This window comes from Anabas testudineus, chromosome 21, assembly GCF_900324465.2.
Source record: "Anabas testudineus chromosome 21, fAnaTes1.2, whole genome shotgun sequence".
NCBI classification, from domain to species: Eukaryota; Metazoa; Chordata; class Actinopteri; order Anabantiformes; family Anabantidae; genus Anabas; species Anabas testudineus.
The window spans coordinates 13,109,402-13,136,804 of record NC_046629.1 but is presented as its reverse complement, the minus strand read 5'-3'; the positions used below and the strand labels follow the sequence as shown (position 1 = coordinate 13,136,804).

The 27,403-nt window shown below is 38.0% G+C and overlaps 1 protein-coding gene across 1 annotated transcript in view; it reads left to right on the top strand.

Annotated features, from left to right (window-relative positions):
- b3galt1b (UDP-Gal:betaGlcNAc beta 1,3-galactosyltransferase, polypeptide 1b) overlaps positions 1-26,360 on the top strand; it is a 34,814-nt gene extending 8,454 nt beyond the window's left edge. Inside the window, exon 2 of the mRNA XM_026376989.1 lies at positions 25,139-26,360. Coding sequence (XP_026232774.1) covers positions 25,374-26,360 — 987 coding nt within the window. The 5' untranslated portion in view covers positions 25,139-25,373. The remainder of the gene's footprint in view (positions 1-25,138) is intronic.
- Positions 26,361-27,403: the final 1,043 nt, after the last annotated feature.

Sequence of the window (27,403 nt, the reverse complement as noted above, 5' to 3'; positions counted from 1 at the left end):
TCATGTGACTGAGGAAATGTAAAATGTATGTTCTCTTTTCTGCCAGTGTGAAAAAAACTGCTAACACTAAACCAGTGTATTTGCTTGTTGGTGGTTCATCCACAGAACCATTGGATTAGACTTTGAAAAGAGAGGATGGTGGCATTTGATGGAGGAAGATAAATGGACATGGTTTTAATGGTTCAGCACAAGATTAAAGACCTTGTCTTTAGTCTATTGAAAGAATAAACTGAGGTAATATTTGAATGGAAGAATCTAAGGGGAAATGTGTCGTCTCCTCACTTAAATTAGCTCTAGCCAAATTAAAATATCTTTTGTAAACAGGAGACTTACCTTCAAATCCAGCTTTGCAGCTATTGTGCGGCACGATTTCCTGACTAGCCCGGGGTGTTGTAAAAAGCCTCTCCTACAGGCCAATCTCTTATTAAAGGCATCAGAAAAACAACCTTAAAAGAAATCAGTTAACATGTTCGGCATATTCAAATGCCACATGGGAAAATTGTGTTAGAAGACACCTTGACAGGCAAAAAAAGGAGGCAAAGTCAAAACATTTCACATTATATTTCCTTCACAGGTGGACTGGATTCTGCTCAAAGAAGCATGGACAATGTACTGCAGGGCTCCTCCTAAATTGACTATACATAAATGCAAATCTTTAACTTTACCACAGGTTCTATAATATTATCTCTAAAAGTATATGTCATGCATACACAGATGACACAGCTTCACTCAAAATTGATCCTAACTATCAGTAATAATGATAAGAAATTGCAAAAAAGTGAATATGCAACATAAATGTTTTATGTCAAGGCTGACTATTAAATGTCAAGATCATTTTTCTTTTCATATCTGTATGAATTAAATTTTTACATAGCTGAGACTAGTTACTTTGATAATATACAAACTATGTGGCCTTCAGGTCTATATATATAAATATCTTGCAAACTTTAGATAAAAAGCAATGTACCAGTGCATCCTTTCAGCAGAGCATAGCACAGTGTAGTGTATACTACTATATCTCTGCCAGTTCAAACAGCAAAATGTTCATATTTCTGTCACATCATTGTCATAGGGTCAAAATAACTCAAGCATACAGTATATAATCCAGTGAAGTGGATGATTTTAAAATGTAATTCATTCTTAAATTACTAATATTTGTATTCACTATTGCTTGTTATGTTCTTATACCACGATACATTACTCTGAACAGATTCTTACATAATGGTTTGCATAGTTGTACAACACACAAGGCGATTTCCCCCCCACGTTTCCTTTGTTTATGTTCTGATCAGCATCACACACTAAATCACCAGCTGTTGCAAAAAGAGGGTTCACAGTTATTTTACTTGACACTGTCAAGTCGGTGAAGAAAAGCATTTCAGTTTGACATAAATCCTCCACATGATACAGTTTTGCTTTTGTGCAGTCGCACTCGTTTTTTGTAGTTCTAACCTTTTCAGCTTTGAATACATAACCTGATACTATTTCACAATGACAAATCAAACAAAAAGCTAAAACAACAATAGCAAGACGTCCAGTTGCTATAATTCAACTTCCAGGGAACCTCACCTGGACGACTGGATGAATTTTCACTGATTGCAGAAATACCAATTTTGTGTTTTGCAGTATTGTGTTTATTTTATCAAATACCCTCTTATGTTCCCTCCTCTTTTTCCAAACTCAATTGTAGTTCAACATGCTTCAGCTTTGTAAGCATTTGAGAAGAGAAGCTGTAGTGAAATGATTGAAAATCGATTTCCAGTAAATGAGAAGCATGAGGCACATTTACCATGTAGCTTATAATTCCAATAGTCTATCTCTGTGACAGGAAACATCAGACGTAAAGCAGCTGCAGCACACTTGCTGTACGGTAAATTACTGTGTGTTTGCCAGGCTCCTTTGAAATATCTGCATTTTGTAATTCATTACAATCATAGAATTGAAAAGCTCATATTGTTATTTACATCTAGCTGCTCTTATTGAGAATATCTGTAGCATTCAGTGCATGTAAGACCTTTATTTATTTAAAAGGTTTTGGAATGTTGTAGTTTTCTGCATTAATTTGTCATAAAATATGATCTGATCTTCATCTAAGTCAAGAGTATTAACAAATATAATGTGCCTAAACTAATACCAAAAAAAAGAAAAACAGATCTTTTATGCCTTTATTAAGATCAACCATAAAAAACTGATGTGCGTTTTGAGGTTGCTCAGCACAAGAACAACAATACACTTATGTCAGCCATGCCTCACCAAAAGGAGCTTTCAGAGGATGTACGATCACACATTTTTGATTTATATAAAGCTGGAAAGGCAAGGCAAAGTGAAAATGTTTTGTTTCAGAAAAACAAAATCCACCTCCTGGCCAATTTAAAGCCCAGACCTCAACCCAATAGAGATGCTATGGAACGACTTGAAGAGAGCCACACATGAGACGTTCACATACTTTTTCCACTATCACAATTAGCTTTTTATGGTTGTTCTCAATAAAGACATGAAAGATCTGAATGTTTTTTGTGTTATTACTTTTGAAACATTATATTTGTTAATACTCTTGACTGATGATGAAGATCAGACCCCATTTATGCAGAAAACCTAGAAATTCCATAAGGTTGACATACTTTTTCTTGCCAATGTACATGTATACTGTATTATAGAGAAGTAATAGTAGATGCCATAGCAATAGTGGGATGCAGTTGATCACTTTGTGCTTGGTGTATAACCAAGAGGCCAGCGTGAGCAAATGTTTGCCACCTATCATGAGAACAGCTCCAAGGTGTTGTGGAAAGAAAACTACATTCACCTGGAACAGTTTCCTCATTAGCAAGACCCTGTTTGCCCATGAGGTTAAACAGTCATATTGTGCAGTGCAAGTCATGGCATGAGCTACTTTAGGTCACCATGGACTGAATTGTCACACAATTACAGTGCATTTAATTATGTGTAATTTATACTGTACCAACATTGAAAAAATAGTTGAAGTACCATACAGTAACTTAAAGTAGTCTTCGTGCACAATAGCAAATGTCACATTGATACTGGATCATAATTAGTCATGAATTAAAGTGTCCATCACTTTAATGTGTATTAAGTATAAAGAAGGGAAAAAAAAATACTCCAATAAAGCAGAAATCCCACAAAAATGAGGGTACATTACAGTGTAGTATGTCTCATGCCATCTTTCCTTGTGAGCGTCCTCTCACTCTTGATGTCTGACGGGGGACAAGTTGAAAGATAAAGGTTAATCACTCAGTGTCCAAGTGCTCAAACATTGAAGTCCTCTCAGCACCGCCTTCCTTTGTATTCCAAAAAAGTACTTGCAGCTCTTTGTTTGCCTGTAATTGCTTTGTAGAAGGGCAATGTTTCAGGACAAAGTGTAGATAAAGGATATTTTGTAGTGTTTGTAATAACAACGACGTTTAAAGGCTTTTGCTCTCAGTGAATGGTAAATCATTTCTTTTGCCCGTTAAGTAATTTCCCTAACTAGGACAGATACTAATCAATCCATCCATTATTTATCTATATCCAGTTTCATCTTTGAGGAGAACAGTAGCGTGAAGAAAGTGATTAAGCTAAACAATTTGCTTTTTTGTGAGATCAAGTGTCAAAAAAACCAAAACAGGTCAGATCAATAGAGACGTAATCAGTTGTGAAAACCGCCATCGCTTTAAGAACAATAACTGTTCTGAATAAGACAGAGCACAACTAAAGATGTTTGTGCCAAACCTGTCAATATAAAGCATGTTGACCGAGTTCAAGATCATCTATGTGTGTGTGTGTGTGTGTGTGTGTGTGTGTGTGTGTGTGTGTGTGTGTGTGTGTGTGTACCACATGGTGTTTCACAGCACAAAGCTTTTTTTTTTGTTGTTGTTGTTGTTGTTTTTTACCGTCTTTCCAAAAACTGAAATTAAAAAAGTACAGCCACTCTTCACAGTTGTAAAGGTGCAACAGTTCAGTACATACTGAACGTCTATCTAGACTACATCTGTTGTTGCTTGTTGCATGTGTGGGCAATCTTTTTAACAAAGAATTTCTGTTGTGGGGGAATAGTTATAGTGTCAGTTCTATTACTACAACCCACCATATATAGTACATTGCATAGAGCTAGAATCTGTTTGCATTATGTGCTGTGTTATACACCTTATAGTCCCTCTGTGTGATATATTACTGTTACAGTAGGACCGTCATGAGACTCTTAGTTTTAAACTAGAAAAAACACCATAATGTACTTTTTCTTAGTAAAAGACTACTTATTCAGGTAGTGGTTCAGCCGCACTACGAACATGCCTTTGAGGCTTGGCTGCGCTTTATTTTTGGAATTAAAAGGTGAACAAGGGCTCGTAGTTCAATTTGCCACTGGCCTGTATCACACAGAGTCATTTTAGAAAGTATAGCACCACTTGGCAACCTGCCAGCATCAAGCTTCCTCCATACAAACTGTGCCGTTGAGATGAATCATTCAAGACTGTGCCCCAGTGGCCTTGTACCAACTTTGTTAGAGATTATCACGGATTCTAACCCAGCTAAGGTGGCAGGACTCGAGCTGTGCCCTATTAGTTATTTTGATTATTGTTGTTTTGGGGCGAGTGTTTTTCTTCTGCTGAGACAAACCTGTGATTTATTTATTTTTTGCTATTTAGAATAAATTGACTGCGTGACTTGCTGCAGTGTGTTGTTATGTGAACAAGTGAATTGAGGTAAACAAGGCTTAACTGTAGATCTATGTACAATACACCATAGTGTGTGTTTCTGAGATTTAATCCTCTCAAAACATTATTCTCACTTGCGGGTTTGTTTTTAGTCTGCTTTTGTCTTAATTGCAGTTTGGCCTTGAAGCAACATGAATAAACATTCACCCGAAACACGAGCTGCTCTTCACTCTGTATCAGTGTTGTTTTTTTGTTTGTTTGTTTGTTTGTTTGTTTGTTTGTTTGTTTTGCAGCACAAACACAAAGATTGGAAAGAAAAAATTATGTAAGACAAAAAAGGACATATAGTGAAAGCATCTATTTACAACCCAGAGAAAAGATTTTAAGCAGACCTGCCAGCCATCACTCGGGTTCTAATGTTGAAAAGTGCCAGAAAAGGTTGTTATAAATCTCCATTTCCAACACTGTAGGATACACAGAGGAGCCTGAAGCAATATTTCCTATTTTTCACACCACAAGTGAAAAATCTACTCACATGATAACAGTACAGCTAAACGTAGGTTTAGATTTAGCAAAATGTTCGTTTTTTTTTTTACCATTTTCTGCAACCCCTCCAATCTCTCTCCTCACTGTGTTACAGTGCAACTGCCAAGACATAATTGCAAACAGTAACTATGATAAATCTACGTCTGTAATTCCTCTGCAGCTCTGTTTCACTCACCACTCACTGTCAGCACCAACTCTCCGCATAATGAGACTCTTCTTTGGACAATGTAGAGCTGCAGTGAAATCATGAATGCCTCGTTGCAAACTCATAACTCACTGAGGACATCTTTTGTCAACTCGTGTCTCTCCTGCCTTAAATAACAGGAGAAATCTATGCAAAGGCTGAAAGGTTATAGATTTGGTCAGAGGTTTAGTGTTGGTCAGATTGTGTATTTCTGCATCGTCACACCCAGAATAATGAATAAATAATTACCAAAACAAATTAATGCAAGATTAATTAGTAAAGACATTGCCTTTGTCAGCTCCATCTGCTTTTTAGTGATTTTTTATTTTTTGCACGGCATAAAGCTTCGTAAACTATGAACCTCAATGACAACAGCAGTAAATCTAACGATGTGTGATCATTTGTAATTTTGGCACACTTCACTAGAGGGAAATACAAATGTCTGTTACTTCCGTCTGACAGTACTAAAGCCTGTCCTTTCAGTAAAAATGTCTAAATCTTGTTGTCACTCAGGCTTGAATGAATAGTCCAGCATTTAGGGAATACCCTACGCTAAATACACTTATATGTACGAGCTAGATGTCAAATATGGCGTTGAAGCCCACTGCTGAGTAATGTGTCTTTCCTAAATACTGGAAACACGAGGAAGCAGCCAGTCTGGCTCTGTCCAAGGGTTAGGTTCTGTCCAAAGTGTCGCAGTTAACACATTATAGCTCATTTGTTAAATCCATGCATTAACATAAAAAACTTGTGATTATGTAAGAGGTTATGTGTGGGCCTACATTTTGGCAAGTAAACAGCGGAGAGTACGGGAAGTCACAAAAGGTTGCTGAATTAGTTCTACTGTATCTTGTTGTTGGCAGTGGTTAGGGGATAGAGATTTTGTTTCTGTGGCTCCATTGTTGCATCACTCTGTTGTAGACTAATCTAATAAACTATGTAATAAAGTCAAAACATCAATGCAATGAGTGAGCGGACTAATTTAAAAGAGGTTAGCAACAGATCCTGAAGGGGTTAAAGCTGTTATGTTTGTTGTTTCTTGCAGATGCAGCAGCTGTATGTGGTGGACAGTAGATCGGCGACAGCATTGTTTTACTGAGCCCTTTGGATGGAAAGGTCCAACTAGATCAGCAGGGAGGCTGAGTTTCATACATGTATGCTGTGATTATCAAACACCACTAGGCCCATCATTTTTGAAGACAGTGGTCCTTCCTGTGCCATATTGAAGTGTACTGATGTTCTCCGCTGTAGGATTGTTCGTACAGATATAGATATAGACACAAAATATGCACCTAAATCCAGCCGTTTGCTCTGCTGCAGAAACATTTGAGTCGTATTTGTATCATATTGTTGAATGGTCAAGTTTGCGTTACCTGAACATCATATTAGACTAAAATTATGCATTTGAATCTATTATAACATTAGAAGATTATGTTAACCACATTTGAACAGACAAGAGTTAGACACCACTTCCATTTCAGGTAGAGTTGAAAAAGGTCCAGACCCACTTATAGTCAATGTTAGTAAGCATTCATCATATTCTACAACAATAGCGTCTACTGTACCACTACAAAAACTGCAAAATGAAATAAAGCGGACAAGACCCAAAGATAAATTAGAAATGCGATTGACCATAAACAGACAGCACATGATGGCGGATTGTTATTGTGAGTGACCCTGAACTGAGAAAGATCCAGACTCAGTGAGCACAGCCTGAATGTGGACACAGCAAGAGGACAGACTGTTCTGACTCAAGGACAGTTAGAAACACAGTGTGCGTCCTTCTGCATTGCACACAGCACATGCACACACAAACAACAATCATAACAAGTATAGAAATCTACTGTTTCTCTGTTGTCAGGAATCCACATACAATAGTATAGTAATCATATTTTGTTATTTTTTTACTTTGGCAGGACATATTACTGTGTTTCATTCTAATTCTAGGTAAAATGTACAATGTAGTTTGGCTTTCGTGTTTACAGATTTAGACTTATAAGTGACCTTTCTGTATGTTCCAAATTGCTCTTCGCAGAGCTGCCATTTAAGAACTTAACACTTTGAATACTTATTAGTAAAATACTTTCAAAATAATGTCCTGTTTTTCTCTTGAGGATCTTGTGCTCAGTAAAATTACATTTTAGCCGTTCCTGTGTAAGGTCCGATGTGCCAAACTGCCACATGACAGCAAATGGCAGTATGTATTTTCCAAGTACAAAGGATGTTTCAGTTATACCGGAGAAACGACACAAGGCTGCGCAGACAAGCAATTCAAGCTGTTTAATAGAAAGAGCATTCATAGTTAAAGAATTGTTTTATTCCTCTCATATGGTTAAGATTCTGGGTCTTCATTCGCTGCCTGGTTTTTGCTCTTTAAGCCACACAAACCAGCAGCATTGTAAGACGGGACAGCTATAATAGAGACTCTGATAGACTTTTACATTTACAAGAACAGCAAGAGTCATATCTTGCATCAAAAAACTGCTCAGTTATGTCTTTTCTTTCATTTTCATCCAGGTTGTTCAATAAAAAAATCTATAGAAAATGTCATAGAGGCAACAACAAGGGATCACTAAAGACACTATTTATCTTAAGGGGAATGGGACTGTTTGTCAATTAGGATGTTTCCCAAAATGTCAAACAATTGCATACTCAGTTCAATTCAAGTCAGTTTTATTTATATACCACCAAATCGCAAAGAAAATTTACTCAATGTAATTAGGTAAGGCAAAGACCTTACAAAAAGACATTTCTACCAGCTATTGACAAATAAAGAAAGATATTGTTTTGGTTTAAACCATCAAATAAAGTCAAGTAAAGGATTTTGATATTGATATACAATATAAATTGAAAGCCATATCTCAGTGACTATTCTTGTAAACTGCAGTCTATTTAGCCTAAGCACAGTTTGTCATAAAGGGCATCCAGAGGTCACATCCATTCAGACTTTTCACTGAATAGGATTTGAGAACAGCTGTTCACTCAGGACATGAGCATTTTTTATTCAAGCATCTGCGTTTTCTGGTCCTTGAACCTTTTTACCACAACTAGAAACATTGTATTATGGTAATTTATCTATTTACACGCCACTTAGCAGACTGCAGCTCCTTGCCACGTTGAAGCACATATTATTATTGTGTATGACTGTGTTTGGCTTAAAGCTTCATAGCTGCAGCAGCTGAAAGCAGCAAATATCAGAAGCAGGTTTCTATAAATTATATAAGTACTGTACATTGACTAGGCTGAAGATACAACAGAAAATGTAACTAAGGCAAAGAAGCATTGCTGATATCCATTCAAGGGTTGTGTCACTTTAAATTTGAGTCAAAGGCTGTGCACACGTTTGTCTCTCGATAGCTGGGGTGAAAGAAAATAGAAGAGAACACACGGATTTGATGCAACATTCACCATGTCTTCCTCCACTTTTCTTTTCATTCATCATCTTAGGCTACTGTGCCCACTGAACTGAATACATCACCTTGAACAGCACTTCAGACGGTGGAAGCTTTTTTCTCTGATGATGTGGACATAAATCACTTTGTCGCTGCATCTCAGCAAATGAAGATAGTATCGATTTCACTTGCAGTTTCTTCTCAAGATTGAAGTGACGCGCTGTATTTCGCTCATACCTAGAAATCCAGAATTATATCTGTTTATGTCAGTGGGCAGCTCCATGTGAGTTTTTTTGAATGTCTGGTGTCCATTATGCTCACGTCTCTGCAGAGGGGTGTGTGAACACGCAGGCAACTGCTTGAAGTACATGCATTTCTGGGGCTGGAATTAATATGTCTGTATCAGTGGCTGGAGTTTTTAATGAGTGCATATGTGAAGTGCTGCCTTACATTTATTTAAACAGTGGATTTTTTTTTTCTTTTGTAGTGAATATTTATTTTGTGACTTTTATTGTGCTACAAAGTGTGGAGTTCCACCGATTCATTCTGAAGCCATTTACTTTCCAATTTATTTGAGTATAATAATAGTTTCTCTCACCTCACATGGCACTGACATGCTGTGTCAGAGCAGGCTAAACTTTGTTGGACAGACTTTCACACTTGTCTTGTGTTAGCTTTCTGTATCCTCTGCCTGCAATAGGAGCTCTAGAGCAGCATGTTTCCCATTATCCCTCCCAGTGCCCTGCTTTCAGTCGTGCTGAGTCTCTCAAACAGCTCTGCTCACGATAGAAAAAGATACAAAGAAAGATACAAAGAAAGAGAGAAAAATACACAGTATATTTATTCACTCTGTCATGGTATGTGAACGATATCCACCCCAGCACCAACAAAAAGCAAAATTTGAAACAGATGAATTCTGAAAGTAGTTGGAATGAAAGCTAGGTGCCATCAAAATGTGCAATTTTTCATTCTCTATTTCATCATCAATAAAGAAAAAAGGTGATATGGGCACTTGTGGTAGCCAGTTAACTGTGTGTGCCTCACAGCTTTAACTTATAATATAAATTATCCAGAGCCGCGTACTGATAAAAAGGGGCTAGAAGCTAGAAGAAGCAGGTTTTTACTACTGGGATTGGCAAAGGAAATAGGCTGTTCCTTCGGTTCTGTGTGTTGGCTTTGGATCCCAACATATTGGAGGTGAATGCATATTTCATGACACAGCTTTGGGAGTGAGGGAGATGGAAGGGCAGTGATTCGAAGAGAACCTGTGCTTTTTGAGGGGTACACAGGGAGAGCACAGTTTTTTTTTCCACAAGATAAACCCGTGTCCTGCATTTTATTCGTTGCGTGATTGTGTCCGTGTTTATAAAACCCAAGTTCTGTGTTAAGAGAACTTGGTTTAAACTCCAGGACATCGCAAGTAGCTGTTATCAGCACGTGTCGTGTCGTGGTGACATGTTTTCTAAAAGCGTTTGGCAATCCTCTTCACATTAGCGCAGGTCAGAGGGAGCAGTGGGGGGGTAAAATTGTTCAGATATAGGTGTCGTTTGGGTTGACAGAGGAGCTGCAGCTTGTCAGATAATGAGACTAAAGTGCCAGATTCCCCTGCATAATGAATCATCATGAATACTGATGTTACCTTAGAAGGGAAAATCTGCGGTGACCCGAGGTTCATGCTCGGCTATTTACATTAACTGTGACCGTGCATTAGGAGTGCACTGGAGGAAAATCTTCAGAGTGCGTAAATGGTATGTAGAGATGAGCAGCTCTGTGTAATGGAAGCTTAATTACTTCCTGTCACATGTGCAGCTCCCACAGCTGCTTTTACTTCATCGATACATCTGTGCCTGGCTTCATAAACTACTCAGACCCCTATTAACAGAGTGATGAGAGCCTCATTAGAAACGTTTTTATTATACTAAAGAAATGATCTTTTACTATTCACAGTTTACTATTCTGTATTTTCACCTTAAAAGAAAGTGTTTTACTGCTTCGCAGCCTACCTTACTGTGATGGCAAATTAACCAGATCTTTTGGTATATACTTATGGAAATAGATGGACAGCTTGGGTTCACACTCCCATGTCAAGAAGCATCTGCCTTGTGGATGTGTGTTTGGAGGAATCACTGCAAATTCTCAGACTGGAGTTGATTCTCCCATAAGACAGCTGGAGTTGTGGGAAATCCATCTCATACACAGTAGAAAAGCACACAGTCTATTTTTCCACCTGAACTGAGCTCCTACAGGATGCACAGCCATCTTGACAAATAACCCACCAATGCAGAGATCATTTGAAATGGACGAGTTTAAGTAGTTTCATGAGATTAGAAGGATGCATTTTTATAGTTCTTGTAAAACTAAAATAGTTTGATCCTGGCTTAGCTGTGAAGAACATTTATACAAATACTTAATTCATGGCAGAGCTGTTGCATTGGATTGTATGGAATAGCAGGCTAACTCATCTCCATGTAAGAATGGCATTTATTCACTCTGCATACTCAAGTCTTGTCACAGCACATCACATCAACAATACCTGCAGCTGTGCAAGTTAACTTTCTTTTCCCCAGCCTCCTGCAACATTAGCATTCAGGTGTGGTTTCAGGTATTCTGCAGTACAGTATATGTCCATGTTCATTCCATGTTGTGTTTCTGAGACCTTTTTTCAGTATGTTTGAGCTCAAGGACAGTCCCTGGCAATCTTAGATTTCTTTGAGTCCATTATTTAAACAGAGCCAAACTACTAATAATACTATTACTACAAAGTTCAGTTATCCATTGAGTGTATAAAATCTTATTTGGGGAGGTCACATTTTATCTTAGTAGGAATTAAAAGATACATTCTTTATACTGAAATGTTTTTCCTTCACTTCACATCTCTAGCAAACTATTCAGGAAGGACACTACACTTGACATTGCACAGTTAGAAAAGCTCTTTCGTGTGTAACAGATTTTACCATGTGAATACTGAGTATATGCTGGACAATACTTGGTTCTAAAGCTACGACCTTCTCGCTGCCCACAAGTATTTATTGGGCTCTGCTGAAAAACATTCCTATAGATTTCTGCCAGGAAAGGGCGGGGGGGTGTAGCAAAACAAATTAGTCTCCTCATTTTTGACCACTAGCAAGCATGAAACAGCATAAAGGAGCCAAAGCCTTGCTTAACTAACAATAACTAAGCTTTGCAAAATGTCATTCACAGGCAGCCAGCAGGACAGAAATATTTAGCGTTTGGCTTCAAGTGCACGAGTGAAGCTGGCACCTACTGTAAAATATGAAAAAGGCCTCAACAAATGTAGACAGTAGGGTGCTCACTATAAAGCATTTGCTAATGACCCACAAAACCAACTTGTGGGGACTTGATTTAGATGTTGGCAGATGAACCTCCTTATAAAATGCTTCATGAACAACCACAGTTACTGGGGAAGCTGCTTTAAAACTGTAGCTGCTGCACTGAAGCCACAGTCTTTGCATCAAACGTGCTTGTTAACTTGAAGCTATTTCATATCAGGAAACATCTTCTCTTATGTAATCTAATGAACACGGGCCCCTCATTATTTTGTGCTGCCGCATTATTTAGTGGCAAAATATAGCTCAGTACATTACATGATAATGAGACAACAAGTAGAACATGTTTGCTTTAAATAAACTGTGGTATTGTAAAAAGCACCTGACTACGGTGAGCAGGCTTAGGATAAAGGCTAATATCAAGTATTTGTAATTATTTTTGCTTTTCTTGTCAACAAGAAGAAAGAAACAAGAAATGAATTATACTGTAAGTGTGTGTTGACATTATGATCCATGCTGTGCTTGTTGTTTTTTCATTTCTGTTCATGCAGTTTACCTTATAACCCAATATACTAGTAAGATATCTAGTCCTCCCCCAGGTATTGTATAAGATAAAACCAAACACTATTTATCATTTTAAGCATTGCAGTCAGTTCTATGTTGTACTCAGTGCAGAGAACTGGTCCAAAATGTGTTTATTTCTGTTATGAACATGGAAATGCCTCAAAATGCAGTAATATTATACCAAAACTAAATTTTACAGTAGCAGTTGATAAAAGTCATCACAGTTGCCCAGAGTTGCTGAAGTTATCTCGTATGTTATCTTGGCAGACTCCGACCTCGGTGGATTACTTGAGAATCATCAGTGAGGTCAGAGAGCTTTTCAAAAATTCAGCCAAATTTAAAATATATCTAGAGAACTCCCGAGATATTACAGTTAGCAGACAAGGTGCATCCTGCTCAAAACAACATCCATAGTTAATTTGAGTGTTGTCAGGCACTGCAAGACCTTGCCCTTCCCCACCCCACCCCCACCCCCTTACAAGTTGATGTTTATTTTGTGGAAATCATGAAAATCGTCGTTTAGTTTGTTGGCCATCTGAGAAGATCGCGGCTTTCAGAGACACGCTCCTCCACACCTTTTGCTCTTTCCTTTCATTCCAGACATGCAGTGACAGCCGCCATAGCAGTGACCCATAATTGATCTCTCCTCCATCTAGCCTTCATCATGCCTGCTGTGGCTGCTGCGTTCCCGTTTCATCCTGTTCGGAGTTGTTGCAAAATGAAACTCAGTAGACATTCTGCAACATGAAACCCCTTTGTAGGGTGTGTTATTTATTAGGCGAAATACTGGACATTGCTTCCAGTGGAAATACAAAGCATCAGAGACATCGTTAAGACATAACTGGCGTGTTAAAAACAGGTTGTTAAGGAGATAGTAGGGATGGTAACAGTTGCTCTTATAGTAAAGCAGCCTTTCATTTTAGCTCATCGTCCATCATCTTTACTTTCTAATTGAATCCAGCTTTGACGTTTTCATTTTGCATGTAACCTACAGTATCTCGCATCTTTGTTGCAGTTGATCTTTGCGCTTTTTAATATGGCAAAGTGACAGTTGCATGGCTTCACGTAATAAGAAGACATGTTTCACACTTTTTAGTCCTCAGCCCCGTAGAGTTCCCACACATCAAAGCCGCAACAGGCCTCCTGCAGATTCTTGAAGTGTACTTTGCATTTCTGACTTTATTCGAGCCTCAGTATTTCCCACATTGCTCACTACTTCTGAGGAGAGGCATGATGAGGAAAAACACCTTCAAATAGGTCAGCAGAGAGACCAATCAGCCACAGCACCATCTGTCCCTCTAATGACTACCTGGCTGCTCTGTGATGTGACACGGTTGGCTGGAGAGGCTCCACAGCAAACATCCTCTCATTAAGTCTGTACATTTCTACCCAACATAGCACAACTGATGGCTTATGATCAGCCCTGTTTCTTTTTAACGCATACAAATGTGTTCTTCCAATATCCCCTCATCAACAGGGAAAAAAGGAGGCGATGATTTTTCAGTATTGAGAACATAAAGAGTGAGCATCTTCTTTTGTTCTCACTCTGTAAAAAATGGAAAACATTCATATTGTGTGGTTTCATAACCTTCACATGAAGATGTTTTTTAGTAACATTGATCTATTTGAGGATTTTTATATTTCTGCTTTAGTTGTGTGGATAACAATATTGTTATATAAACTGGATCAATGGATTATCACTGATGCTTTACTGCAGTCTGAAAAATGTGTGTTACATTGGAGTTGTCAACTTTAACAGTATATGACCATTGTAATTTGTTTTTTGTTTGGGTTTTCTTTTTCCAAATAATTTTAATGACACTTTATACAATTTTAGATAATCATAGTATTTATTTTATTTGGAAAGACATAGTACAATAGTTATATTCATAAATCCTCCCTTCATTGAAGTGATAATGTTCTGTCTCCAGTCAAAGAGATTTCCTCAAAGGTAAAAAAAAAAACAGTTACAGTAGGCTGGATTGTTTAATTAAATAACTTGTGGTTTTGTAAGTGGCAATAGGAGTTAATGTAAAGCAGATAACCTCTTCTGTTAAGCTAAGTTAGTCAAAGTGAAAAGGTGATTTATCTATGTAAGAAAGTTAAATGTAATGTGAGTCCAAGCTTTGTTTCCTCCCCCTCTGTTCTCTATGGCAACACGTTTTAATAACTGTAATTATAGTTCATTTATGTATCAATGTCAGGTACAGATGTACACCATGTTACTCATTATAATTTAATCAAATCTTTCAAGTTAAACTGTGATTGTTTAAGTAATAAAAAGGTTCACTGCATAAACCGCAGCCTTAGTTATAATATTAGTCATAATATCAGTTGCTCTTTAGAGAAAAGCAAATTGTCCAGCAAGTCCTAGTTTACCTCATCTCCATCACTGACAGTGTGTGACGGACTGGTGCTGCTGGTGTCACCCAGAGGGTGACCAGTAGACCTGTATTTCAAAGTAATAAAAAAAACCCTTTTTGTTTTCATTGTAGAGAAGATCGAGTTAATAGCTCTACTTGTGATGGAGGATACGTCACGGCTTAGCTGTGCCTGATGATGTCTGGGAGCCTGTATGCCAGAGATGATGCCTGGGTAGATCCAAACCAATTTATCCCCTGGCTGTGTGCTGAAGCCAAAAATTCTGGGTGCCGTCTGTAACACTGAACACATCACTCAAAGTTGCGCCTGCTTGACATTTGAGAGCTGATGCTTAGACTCAGACTTATTCTTGTGTTCAGTCGGGATGTGATATAAGATAATCTTCTGCACAGTTCTAACCGGAAGCTCTGTAAAATCTCTTATTCTCTATTCTCATTATTTAAAGCATGAAATACTTAAATACTTAAATATTGAAAAAGGTTTTACTGGCTTGAATAAATTACAAGACCTGTGAAGTAGCTTTACTTGAACCCTGCTACTGCATGTACATCGTAGGGATCTGGGATATGGGATCAATAGAGAATATAGGTCACCCTACTGTTGAGCATTTGTACTGTTGAGTAGACAGTAAATATGATGGACAGCCTTCAAATATACTTGCTGCCCCCACAGTCATGCAAATTAACTTAACTTAAGGGTTACTTCTGTAATAAAATAACACTAGTTTCAGATTCACTGTTGAATTGGTAACAAAACAGTCAGTAAATCTCAAATTTGAAATATCAAATTATCGCTCTACTAGGGTAGAGATGTTTGTCTGCTGAGGAATAGACCAGTCAGTCCACTACAGTTCTCATCCTTCGTACAGAGTCATGTGCATCAGACTCGGAGCTATAAACTCCTGTCATGCTTTATAGGCTCACATGTCAATTCATCAGCTGCTCATGCTGACACTCATAAAACTTTTGGATGTGTTGTTTACCAGCATTTCTTTAGCTCCACCAACCTTATAGCCACTTACCTCATGGAGTTTAAAGAACATTTTAACATAATAAGAAACGATTTGCAGTGAAAATATTTGAGGATGCAAATCAAAACTGCATACAGAGTAGCAAATGGGTTCATAAAAGAAAATATATGTATTTATTTAACATTTAAGTATCTGTATTTATTTGTATTCTTGAAATTAGAGTTTGGAAAGGTGAAACTACTTGGTCAGCAGTTTTGCTTTCTTTTTTGGGGGGGATAGTCACTTAGTTGGAGAGGGACCAGATGATTAGAGTTTGATTGCTGTTCTGCTGAGTGTTGCATCCTTTTTTAATTTAATGTCTTGCCTCCGTAATGAGAGCCCATCACATGTTATTACTTGGGACAAGGGACAAATGCACAGGACAAGCCTCAAGCCAGAAGATAAAGTTTAAAACAAGACACCAACTCAATGACAGTATTTTCTTTTCTGTGTGTGAGTCACTTTTGTTTTTCAGTCTTTACCAGGAATTATTTTTGTACTGTACTACAAGAAATATAGATAAAAGTAGTAGTACTAGTAAATCCTTCCGTTTCTTGTCGGCTTGTTAAATTTCTTTTGACACATTAAAGTTTAGTGTTAGGTGCTTCCTAACAGGTGTCTCCACTTTTTGTAGCGTACTTTACTGCGAGTAATCATTTGTTGGACATAAATCACAGAAACACATCACTGGTCCAAACTGACAAAGGCTACTGAGGATAACTTTATTTGCTCCTTGTTTTCTTTAGGGAACAACTCAATATTTCATGGATGATTGCGAGAAACTGAACATCACAACATTTCGGGCATGGCAGTGAAAGAGAAGTGTAATTAAAAGCTCAAATTAATGCAAATTTGCTATTAGAGCAAGCGCTGGCAAGTGTAATATCACATAATAATCTTCTATAACTGTCAGTTAATAGTTGGAAAACAAACTTGATTTAGTTTATGGGTAGTTTTTTTATGACAATACGTAATAGTAATTTGGTCTACAGAGATAGGCAACAACAACCTAGGACAAAACTTTAATGTTTCTTGTAACATCATGTCCTTATGAAGAAAATGAGTGATGTATCTATTCTTAATGCAAACTCAACAATTTGTCTAAATAAATCATAACATTTGTGGAGGAGATAATACCATCTTAAATCACACAAGTTTTATGGCTTGAAGCATGTTATTCAAATGTATCATTATGATGGATAGAGCTTCTATCCAATCAGCTGCGTGTACTAAATTGTAAGATCAATTTTCCTACTCTTCAGACCGCCATAACTTGCACAATGGCTTATTAGTTCATTTTGTCATTAGGCAGGTGATTGATATTCAGTGCTGGTAATGAAGAAAAAGCTTTACTTTACATTTTTTCAGCACCACTTTACAATTCTGCGGCATTCAGTATCCAACACGCAACAACAACACATCTCTGGGACACTTTAGACTTCAAACTGAGCCCTTCAAGTATCTTAGTATAAGCCATTGATGTTTACACATAGTTTAGCTCATTAAAAATTGAGGAGTTGGCTAAGAAGAAGTTGGTTTGGTTTTTTTTCACTACAGTACATCATGTCCTTTACCCACATCAAGGTGATCATTTTCATTCTGGGTGTAACATGGGAACAAGTGAACAATATAGCAGGCAGCATCTGTTTAAGATATTGCCATCATCCCAGCTGAACACCTGCAACCGACTCATCTTGCCTTACCGTTAATATTTTTCGGCAACACCTGATGGCAGAAAGTCCCCACAGTAATCAAAGAGTCAGGATCTTTGACTCTGATCTAGTTCCAGCCACCTGTCTGCCTCCTAGTGAAGTCTGAAAATAAATCTTATTGTTTCAGCCTATAGACTCTATTTTTCAGACACAGTTTGTTAATATAATTAGGACAGTATAGTCCCACCAGAGTGGATGTTGTCCATATTTTTTGGTATTTTCCTTTTAATAAAAATACAATAATTCTGCACCACTGAAGAAGCAGCAATTATTTAAGTTCGTGTCTATGAAGAGTGTATGTAAACTTCTAAACATAACTGCATTATTCTATTCGCGGCTGACACAGAGTCAAACAACCATTCATGCTCTAATTCACACCTACGGACAGTTTAGAGTTACCACTTAACATAACCTCCGTAGTTTTGAACTGTGAGGAAACTGAAACATAGCAGATACAAGGAGAACATGCGGACTCTACGACAGCTCTAACCACTGCAATGACTAAATATTAATCACTTTATTTTTTCACAATGCATTTTCAGGAAAGTGTAATGGCCACCTGGAGTGAGTCCAACTTTGTTGACAGATCTGAACAAGGGAATGAGAGACAGATGCACTTCAAAATGTCTTCCAGGACACTACTTATATTAGTGCAGTTTAATTACAGAAAGTAAAAAAATTAAATCCGAAACGAGGCATATTTGTGGTTCAGAGCTTTTCTTTTTTTAAACCACACATGTTGGTGGATGGCATACAAAATGACTTCAGGCATCACAGGAATAACAGTCAAGGTCAGAGAAAGATGGTAGTTTTTGATTAATTAACTAAATTCATGCTGTCTGAATGTGTCAATCTTTTACAGAAAGACTATTTCCTAACCTTGTCCAGTTGGTGGAGTGCTAAAACACTGCAAAGTAATTTACTTTCTATAGTGATTGAAAATGTACTTCAGGCAGCCAGCAACCAGCCACAGTAATGCTGTTTATTCATTAGCTAGAAGCAACTGAAATAAACAGCATTCATTTGATCTAGTGCTATTTAATCCTACAAATATCAGCATGAGGTGTTTGTGTTGTTTTGTTTCTTACATTGTGTTTGTGCGATGACGAAACCTGAATGACTATTCAACAACATTGTAGTTAGAGTTTCTTCGTTCAGCATATTGTACATACGATAAACAGGAATATTTGCTGCAGTCAGCTAATTATAAAATCAAGCCTGCATTTTATTGGTACTATGTCTATAGCAGAAAGCAGTCCTCCATTCAACCATATCTATATTTTACAGCATTCAGTTAGAGTATCAACATTTAACGGGTATTAATTTTCTCCAAGATGTGGCGGCACTCAAGAGATTTCAGCTCTCCCTATGAAATACAGTAACAGCAATATCATTTTTATGTTTTTCAATCTATCAAAAGTTTTCATTCAGCTTAATGTAGCTTCACTCTTTTAATTGCCTGTATAGATTTTCCCACAGTGTTTGATTTGCTGTAATAGCAGTAGACAATTTACATCAAGCCCTAAGCATAAAATATGTAAATGACAGTATTTCCCTAATGTTTCAGCCAGGAAGTAAAAACAGGAGTCGGTGGAAAAGGGAGAATGTGATTGTTTTGTTCCACTGGTTTCAGATCCCTGAAGCTCATTTGAAAGTCAAGGACACAGTGACACAGAACATTCACATATGCTGTTTATGTTTATGTTTATCAAAACCCATTATTATCTTATTGTCATTAGGCTACAAATAGAATAAAGTGGTAGGACAGTACAGTAGCAGACAAAATATTATTCAAATCATGTAAAAGATCATGTTGTTTAGCATATTTGGGGGCATTTTTTAATAAATAAAAAGGTACACATGGATGACAAGTTAAAGGAACAATCTGAATAAATAATGCAGATGCTTGCAGACACGCAACTTTGCATGCTACAAATGAGCAATCAACACTTAGTCATGCTCTGTGATATGAGCATGCCCAGTTGATTATTATTTTGGATCAAGAGAGGACAAGATGTAGGTGACTTTGAAAGAGGGTTTGTTGTTGGGTTATGTCTGACTTTATTCACAAAAACTGGCCAATGTTTCAATAAAAGAACAGTGACTTAGCACATCTGATGATGTAAGACAAAGCAGACGGACAGCTCTTCCTAGATAACTAAAAATGTCAGTGCAGGACGTGCCACACTATGTGAGCAAGAACAGTCCATCTGCAATTACAGTCCACAGAGAGGGATATTGTAGAAGGGTTTGCAGTGCATTCCAAAGATAAATGCACATTTGAGATTTTCGTGGTGCACAAGCCAAAGCCACTGGTCTGCAGAGAAGTGGAAAAAGGTGATATGATCAGATGAGTCATCCCTCCCATTTTAAACGTGTGGTAACTCCATGTGTGGCACATACACGAGAGCAGTGCAGGTAGAATCATTATTGACACTCAAGATGTTGGTTTTTCCTTTAATTTGTTACTCATCTGTATTATGAAATGCTTAATATGTATGCATGTTAAACAATTTGTACAATTATGATGTTATATTTTGGAATAAATCAGAAATTGTCCTTTACTCTCTGTCTGTGCTATGTCACAATACTGTTTAAATTCAGTCAAAGTCTATATAGTAATGATAACGTAGGGTAGGATTCAGTGAAGTGATTAGCTGTTTCTTTAGTCTTTAGTCTGGACACTCAGTGAATCGCTCTGTGAAGTTGTGTGCCAGGGCTGTCATCAAACAGGATGCCAAATGTAAGAAATGTGTGTTTTCTCAGTTGATTTACTGAAGCCATTTGTGTTATAACAGCAGACCTGACAATGCACAGTCTCTGGCCTATTTATACAGACGGTGATGAAAAAGCTTTACGGGCTCCGTCAGATTGAAGAGGTTTATAGTTTATTATAGGTTTATAGTTGAAACCTTGACTTTTGAACTTGACTTATCTGATTTGTGTTTTATAATTCAGTACCGGCAAAAATGGTTCCGTAAATATAGACAGATTTGAGGAGCTGTTGTGTAAAGCATCTATTAGCTTTTAAAAATGCCCTTGGTCTCTCTTCCTTCCTTTCCAAGGTCAATAATATCTCAGCTATAAGCTTACAAATGTGTCTTTCAGCAACATAATCCTGGCCAGGGAGATTTAAGGCTTCACCACTTGCAAAGCTACAATTTTCATACATTTTCATTATAATTCAGTCATTTATTATTGTGAAAAGTATTTTTTTCATGCAAGATATAATGGGCATATAAAATGAAACGTCAGAGGACAAGAAGCAACATAAGCAGGAGTCCAGCCATCGTATTGTTACCCATACATGCGCCACACTAAATGCTGCAGAGGTGTTTGTATTAAAACAGCACTGTGTTGATGCACTGTTGTCTTCAAGCAGTGCACTAAGGGATTAAAATGCAGAGCATGAATTATTAAAGTTATTATTGTTATGTCTAAATGTCTGCAATTAGTTTGTTGTGTGATTATGTTGAAAGTTTGTTTTTTGTTTTTTTGTCTAATGAAAGCCAAGGTAATCAATTAGAATTTTTTGGCACAGGCTTTATCTAATACTACATCTTTGTATGAAACGGTTAATTCAATCTGGCTGTCTATTAGCTCAAGACATTGTTATTGGAAAAACACTTCAGAGACCTGTCAATACATGGTCAAGGGGCCATGAATCAAAGAATTTTTGTTGTGTACATAGGAGAGCATAATAGCCCCTTTTAAGAAACCACCCTGCTAAACAGTCGCCCCAGAAGCTTGGAGAAAGAAATGTCATGTCTTGATGAATTGCTGTCTTTGTACTGTGCTCCCCGTACCAGTTTACTTCTTACTATACAATAAATCATGATAAATTGGGTCTCTCTTTGTAGCATAGGCTAATTGTTTTTCCATTTCATTCCCCTCCCTGTTGTGTTTCTAAAGTGTTTCATGTCATGAAAGTCCAGTGCTGAGATGTGCGACCATGTACACCTGCTTGAACCCTCACAGACTGTGTGATATTTTTGCTGTGCTTTCTGCCAGTCACCAACCCAATCTGGTCACACAGAGCAGGAGATTTTATGACTGACACTCAGTGTGAGATTCTGTATTATGGTGCCTGATTGAAATAATAGCCCTGCAAAGGTCTGGCAGCCTGTGTGCAGGCTACAGTAATCTATACACATGCTGCCACATCTAGGCTTCCACGCATGCAGATGCCAGTGGCTGAACCTGAAAGGCCTGTGTAACAGATTGCAGAGAGAGCTGTGATAACAAATCTGGGACCGTATTCAGAAATGATTTTATCTTACTACTAGGGGTGGCAGTAAATGCAGCTAAAAGTTGTGAGCCAATGAGTTTCTTCCGAGACAAATTCAAAAAAAGCTGCTGAGAGAAAGGTTAACAAAGGATCTGATACAACTCTGAAGCTAAGAGGGCTTTGTGAATGTGAAATGAAACATTTGTTGTGATGACATCTGAAGTAATTCTCCAATTATGTATTTATACTTAACAAACAGTTCAAAGTGGGTCACAAGGGAGCACTTTAGTATAATTTACATGTTTCGCATGAATCTCGTCATCATGCTGTATTTTCAACTCTTGACACTGAAGTTAATTGGCCAGACTGAAACCAATGTGCATGCAAACACACCTTCACCTAAAGCCGACTGGCTGACTCTGTTTAACAAGGGCACCCAGCTATTTTGGTGCAATGACATTTACTATATATCATATACAGTACTCATTGTTCTATTTGCAGTAAAAAAAAAAAAAAGGACTTGAAGTATACTTCGTCTTGTTCTTAAAAATCCCCAACCCTAGTTAACAGCAGGTATTTCTTTAGAAACTGTTGGCAGCAGAGAAGAAAACATATTTATGTCAGGTCTCTTAAGATGGTTAAGGTACCTTGCACCCAATTCAAGCTGACAATCAGAATCTGTCAACTTTCTCTCTCCTATACCATCTTCTCTCCCACCTCCTCATACTCCATTTTCCATATTCAGATTACTACAGTACATGCTGCTTCGACTCAGTGGCAATCAGACTCGTTTTTATCTCTGTCTCACCCACAAAGATAAAACATACATATTTGATGTTCATTGTGAAATCATTCACAATCATTGTGACTGTTACTATCACACAGATTAGTTACTTATCATTTCATTTAATACAGAGCTGTCACTCATCCATTTCTTCAAGCCACTTTTTGTCAGTACATGAGTCGTTCCTCTTTAGAGACACTAGGAAAACGTGACATTATGTAATTTCTGTTTTGCTTAAACATAGAGAATCTTCAGTTCAATTTAAAACCAATTAGTCATAGAGAAACAGTAGAATACATTTTCTTTCTCTAAGTTTCATTCGGAGTTCGGGGCAAGTTGAAAATTCAGTGTAATTTCGTGGGGTATGTGAGCAAGAAACTCAGATCAGCTTGGAAATGTTTGTTCTGAAAAGCCACAGGCGGTTACTTTTTACAGATTGGCTGAACTGTCACATAAACATTGCTTCAGTTCTGTCTCACCCTGTAAATGTTTTCGCTTCAGTCTGGAAAGTGAGATTTCAAAGTGGCAATGTGGGACACAGTGACTGCTTGCTACCAGCTGTCTCTGCTTATTGTATATTTCAACATATCTATGTATACAGAATGTGTGGTTTTTGTTTTTGTTATCGACCTCAGAGCTTGTTGTGCCTTTAATATATCTGACCCTCGTCTCTCTCCGCTGGTAGAACGATATTGCCGTCTGTGTATTTCTTGTGTCTGAGTAAACTGCTGTTAATAGAATCCGTCTTTTGCTTGTCCAGATCCTGTGGCATCCGACAGTAATTTCACAGGTAGAAGAGAGGTCTGATCTTGTGATCAAATACTCGTAAACCTGAAAGACTACGGGGGAGAAAATATAATGTATATATATAATAGTTTTTTTTTTTTTTTGCCAAATCTAGTAACAAACAAATATTATACAGACAATAGTGACAGATAGAGTTCACATGCAGAACAATAGATAGAGTTAATTAATGTGACAAAAAACATTTTATACAAACTTAAGGGCGTTGTTTTAAAGGCATGTACGTAATTAATGTCTAACACAAGGCCTTTGCTTACAGTTATACAGGCTACAGTCATGCCAGCTACATTTCTCTGCCCAAACCAGGTTTTGCTGCTCTCCGGCTTTGAAGATGGAAATGTAGACTTTTTTTTTTTAACATCAAGGCCATACTCCTGTGAAGCATATCGTCTGATCTGGTCTTCCCGCCCACAATGAAAAGAAAAGTCACAGAGAGCTTCAAAAGCCTGGATACATGAGCAACAAACACACGCCGCAGAATAACAGGATAACTGTTTAAAAAAAATAGACATGGCAAATGTTTGTCAGTAGATAGTATAGCAGACCAGTTGGACACAAACATCCCAGCTGAGGGGGCTTATCATGGCATCCTGTTCCCTTTGTGCCATCGCATCACATCATGCAGAACGCCGCCAGCCCTGAAAACGCTTTTGAGCCACAGAACAAGAGAGGCTGTAAACCTTTCGTTTGGTTTGATTTTACCAGGGCGTTTGTCTGTTTTTGTTCAACACCTGTTGCAAAATCAATACATTGGAAAAAAGATGGCCGTTAACAGGATAACATAATAAAGGTCAAGTGCATGTAAAGTTGACTGTGAAGATGTAAAAAGTGAAACTGTAAAACAGGAAGGTAATCTTTAGTAGTAAAAGTTCTTCCTTGGAAAAATACTAGTGGCATTTTTAATGAGGAAGAAACATGTCAACAAGTGCAGCGTTATGTGTTTTTAATAGTTTTTGTGCAACAGTGGAGATCATTGCCACAGACACATAATCTAAATTGGGTTGTGGATTCACACATGAGATGGTTAGTAAGTGCAATTCACAGTTGGTCTCTATCTATCTTTCTATCTATCTAAATATTCTGTGTCGCTTATCCTTCAACGTGAGAGCAAAATAAACATGAAACTGAAAATGTGCAAATCACAATAATCATATTATCACAGTACATTTGGCCTGTTGTGAGCATAAAATCCTCATATCACAGTGGTTGTTGCCAGTGAATAATAGAAATGTGTCTGACAGTGAGTCACTTTGCTGGTTGGCTCATAGAGCCACAATCTTTCCTGTGTGTTAGTCGTGTAATTTATTGATATCTTCTGAGTTCTTCCCTTTCTTTCTCAAACAAGATTTTCAACACGCCAATAATAAGTTTTATACATCAGGTTTGTCTGTAAGGCTCCACAGTACTTTAGATCAATGATTGTGTAAATCTGATAAATGGTTGCTGAGGGTTTTATTCTTATTTGAGTTGCCACCCCTGATTTTTGAATTGCAATGATTTTTCTTTCTCAATTATATTACATTTTAGGCCTTTATGTCTGTTTTATATATTCTATCTATTTAAATTAATAGACCATTCCTCTCTCTCTCTCTTTCAGATGTAAATGGAGGAGCAACAGTGGGACCAAGAGTTACTGGACGTCCACATGATTTTAAAGCGTTTTGCATTGAAAAGCAAACAGCATCACTTCTCTCTAAAGTAATCTATAACTGACAATTAATGTCCAACTGCACACTTGAGCAGCTTAATGCTGCCTCGCTGGATGAAACTTTGCTAATGGAAAAAAAGCATTATAAGATCCAACTCATCACAATACACCTAAATGCAGCATAATGCCTTCCAAAGTGTCATGTTTATACCTGCTGACAGTGGTCTGCTGGGCAAGCGCTCTGTGGTACTTGAGTATATCTCGTCCAACGTCCACCTATGTCGGCCACATGTCTTTGCCTATACGGAAGACTGTGAAAACCCACAAAAACATCACTTTTACCAACATCCGAACCCGCCCCCTCAACCCACACGCCTTTGAGTTTGTCATCAATGAGCCGAAGAAGTGCGAAAGTGTCACTCCTTTCCTGGTCATCCTCATCAGCACCACGCACAAGGAGTTTGACGCCCGGCAAGCCATCCGGGAGACCTGGGGAGATGAGAGCACCTTCGCCGACATCCGCATCCTCACCATCTTCCTGCTGGGGAGGAATACAGACGCAGTCCTGAACCAGATGGTGGAGCAGGAGAGCCAGATCTTTCATGACATTGTGGTGGAGAACTTCATCGATTCCTACCACAATCTCACACTGAAGACCATGATGGGCATGCGCTGGGTAGCTACCTTCTGCCCCAAGGCGCAGTATATCATGAAGACAGACAGCGACATCTTTGTCAACATGGACAATCTGATCTACAAGCTCCTGAAGCCCACCACCAAGCCAAGAAGAAGATATTTCACAGGCTATGTGATAAATGGTGGCCCCATAAGGGATATGCGCAGTAAGTGGTACATGCCAAGAGACTTGTATCCTGAGAGCAAATACCCACCTTTCTGCTCGGGAACCGGCTACGTGTTTTCAGCAGATGTAGCCGAGTTGATCTACAAGACGTCACTACACACAAGACTGTTGCACCTGGAGGATGTGTATGTGGGACTATGTTTGCGTAAGCTGGGCATACACCCTTATCAGAACAGTGGTTTTAATCACTGGAAAATGGCCTACAGCCTGTGCAGGTACAGGCGGGTTATCACTGTACATCAGATCTCCCCAGAGGAGATGCACCGCATTTGGAATGACATGTCCAGCAAGAAGCACCTCAGATGTTAGGGGAACGTGAGGGACCACAACCTTTTTATTTTTTCTTTACTTTTTCAGACTTCATTAGTTTCTCTGGTTAATGTAAAAACACTGAGGGCTGACGCAAGTCTTTATTTCATGACAGATGTTTTCATTAGCATCCATCACTATCTATTTCCGCTGATTACATCTCGTGATTGTTAATGAATGCACGAGGCCTGTAAAGCGTGGATTCTCATGCATAATTAAAATGTGTCATTATTGAAAGTAATTTCGTTCATGTGTTCCAGATCCAATTTAAACAGACTATACTTTATAAGCATTAGGTCAATGGGCATTAAGCATTAATCACGTTTACGCTAACTCGTCGGTACCTTGGTTCGAGCCCTAACACACACACACACACACAACTTTTTCAATGCTGAAGTGTCCTTGAGCAAATGGAGCAACACACTGAATTTCTACCTGCTCTGCACCCAGAGGGGATTTCTGTGCACGAGTCAACCATTTGAAATGACTATATTACATCTATAATATAAACCATTAAACAAATCTTTTAGAAATTAGAGGTCCTTCCAGAACAATTAGAATAATGCTCATCTGTCCAACATCAAACCAGGTTTGTTTGTTGAGGTTGAGGTTAAACTTCATCTACTCATGAAACTCTTCCTCTTTTCCATCTTCTTATGAACTCTGTCAAATGAATCCATCCCCACACAGACAGTTGAAAGATAATTGGTATTTATCAATCTGTAATTTTTCTCTAGTGTTGGTAATAATGAAACCACCTAGCTGAATCCACTTGTTGTTATTATTATGACTTTGCCTAATGCCTTTGTTTACATACTGCCTCTTCTCTCTGAAAAAGTCTTATTTATATTTTGGGCTTGTTTTTTTTTTTTTAGATGTTTCCTCACTTTGAAATGTTCATACTTGAGGTAATTGCGCATCTCAGCTCCCAGCTCCTCATTACTCTAGCTGCTGCCATTAGTTATGTGTGCTGTACATCAGCAGCTATTTCAGCTCATCAGCTCCTCCACACATCAAGAGGAACACGGCATCATGTTGTGCAA